General features: G+C 54.4%; 1 protein-coding gene across 1 annotated transcript; it reads left to right on the top strand.

Annotated features, from left to right (window-relative positions):
- Positions 1–1,355: 1,355 nt before the first annotated feature.
- On the top strand, positions 1,356–2,649 carry TRIREDRAFT_107685 (uncharacterized protein; the record flags this gene model as incomplete). The annotated part of the gene is made up of 6 exons (XM_006965715.1): positions 1,356–1,372; positions 1,488–1,537; positions 1,572–1,600; positions 1,768–1,879; positions 1,921–2,019; positions 2,627–2,649. 6 exons carry the CDS (start codon positions 1,356–1,358, stop codon positions 2,647–2,649), a joined length of 330 nt encoding a protein of 109 aa, XP_006965777.1.

Below are 2,649 nucleotides of genomic sequence, written 5' to 3'. Positions count from 1 at the left end.
AACCAAAACACATCTCCGTCTGCGGCTCTGCTCGTGCGACAAGAACAGGCTCACTGGCCCTCCCCGGGTTGATGGCGGCACGTGGTCCTGTCTCACTCTCACTGAAAGGAGGCACAACGCCTGCAATCCTTATATTACCTGCTTGCCACGGCCAATGAGGGAGGCGTCTCGACCTGCGCGTTGTTGTCGATGTTGTCTATCTGCATGCGGTGTGCATCGGATGCATCGAATGAGGTCATGTCGGTCTAGCGTCCAGACATGCCGCCCTCTCGAGAGTCGGACGAGCAGCGCTTGCCACTGACGGCCCCCAACCTCCATTGGCCAGGACTGCTTTTCGATGTCGACGCTCGAGCATCGCGGCCAGATACTCGAACCGACGGTGAGACGAGTGCATGCAACCACGCATGCATGGGCTGCGCGGTAAGCGCCCAAATGCGCTTCAGGTGTGTGAGGAGGGATGGCGAGTTGCAGCGTGGAAGCACTTATGCCTGACTTGCCCTTCTACGCCGGAAGTCGAAGCTATTCTGTACCCGTTGACCCGACATTCGCAAGAAGACGCACAACCCCTGGGATCCCGATGCTACCATTGATTGATAGTTGAGACTGGGCGGACATGTGAGATGGAACCGCGTCTCGCTTAGCGGCTAGTCCAGGTCCCAAGCCAGCGGAAGTCAAGCAAGCCAGGTACCAACGCTGAGAGGCTCTTCTCTCCATCTGTGCGACCTCATACTAATTCTCTCCATGTTGGTGCGGGTGGGCAAATGCGACCCAACGGTGTCTTGCCCTGCGCTAAGAGCGACCACTCTGCTGGAGCCCATTGGGGGCTATTGGAGGCCATTGGAGGCCATTGGAGACAAGGGACATGGAGAGAGGCAGTCCATCTGCCCGGTCTCAGACGTCGACGACTCGCAGCAATGTGCCAGCCATAACAAGCCTGGGCGGTGTTGGCTCTGTGCAAGCACACCACCCCAGACGCAGACAAGATGCTTGTTGATTCGCCAATCCCCCACACCCACGTGCGGGGTGATTCTGCGTGTCCTGGAGAGTGGCAATCCAACAAATGTCATCTGCAGAGCAGAGAATGGCTCAATGGACCCGGTGCCTTGGGCTCAGAAGCCCGCCGAAGTGGTAGCATTTTGTGTGCTGCTGCCCCTTGCGCGCATACAGGCTGAAGCGAGCAAGCAGAGCGAGATCGTGTGCGACATTGGGCTTTGCCTGCCTACCTACCTATCAGCCTTCTGCGGCTTTCTTGTCTGCGTCGGATGAAGGCGACATGAGGCGAGTCGATGACGGAAGAGGCAGCAGACGTGGCTTACCATTCTCCTCTATCGACTGACAAAGCTGACAAGACCAAGATGGATGGCAGAGATGGGTAAGATAGAGTTTTGCTAGAGTTTGCAGTATCCAAGCGGTAGCGTCCTAGTTGACGCCGCACGGGAATATACATCGGATATACCACTTTGGCAACCTGCTGCCGTGGTTCTCAGCTCGGGTTTGAAGATCCGCAGCGCACAAGGAGATGGATTCCCACGCCAAGGTATGTACGAGTAGCTGGTTACGATTCACGACAGGACTTGCGGACGTTGGTGTCGCCTCGCTTGTACGTTGCATAGTAATTCCAGTCAGCTTGTGTCCAGCAACCCTTGTAGTACGGCCACAAGGAGAGTACTACTACTAGTATCTCGAATCTAAACGAAGGATCGATCGTTTCTCCCCATCTCCTTACACTGTGCCATCACGTTGACATGCTAGGATCACACATACTAGATACCTAGTCAAAAGCTGTTGGCATGTGAGAACAAGGGCCGAGGTGGGTATTTGGCTGTCAAGAGGCCACAAACCCAGCTGGACAAGACAACCAACAGACACCACCTGCAAGGTTAGTAGTAGGTAAGGAATGTATTACTACCTACCTATTAGCTGGGCGTCTTACGAGTATCCGCACGGCGATTCGAATCCTTTTTCCATGTTGTATCCGCGGATCTGGAACCAAGCTCATGTGGGGGGGGGGGGCTGACGGTACTGTACAAAGTGCCTCTAAAAGCCTGCAACCTAAGGGGTAGTCTCGGTTTTATTTTTTTCACAACAATTGCAGATTTTTCTTCAAGCTTACCAATCTCTGTTCAACCTATTTACCTAAGGTACTGTACAATACTACTGCGTATCTGTGTAAATACGAGTTAGGTATGGAGTCTCAGGCGGTGTCTGCTGGAGGAGCCGCCAAGCCGAGTGAGAAGCGGTGGTTGTCAATCTGTCAATTTGCCGGCCTCAACACCTGCCTAGCTCGGCAGCCTGTTGGGTCCTCCTCCACAGCGCCCAGGGCTTGGATCGCCGAAAATACAGCCCTGGAGCAGTCCAACTCTTTCACGAGAGTACCTGCTACATACTCGTACCTGTAGGTAGTAATACAGGGGTGCGCATGGAAAGGTTACTACTACGTAGTACCTACCTTAGTAGTGGTCGTGAAGGATCTCGTCAATGTTCCTCGAGCTTCTCATGCCCAGCTGTGGCGGTGCAGCACCATGCAGATACAACCTATGTACAGGCGTTTAAGCGGCGCCAACAGCCACCTCGGACCTGTACAGGCACGACGCTGTGCACCGTCATACTACTTACTACCTACCAGACCATCTGCAGCGGCCCATGTGA

The sequence above is a fragment of the Trichoderma reesei genome, assembly GCF_000167675.1.
Source record: "Trichoderma reesei QM6a unplaced genomic scaffold TRIREscaffold_10, whole genome shotgun sequence".
Classification (NCBI taxonomy): domain Eukaryota; kingdom Fungi; phylum Ascomycota; class Sordariomycetes; order Hypocreales; family Hypocreaceae; genus Trichoderma; species Trichoderma reesei.
This window is presented reverse-complemented; position numbering and strand designations above follow the sequence as displayed.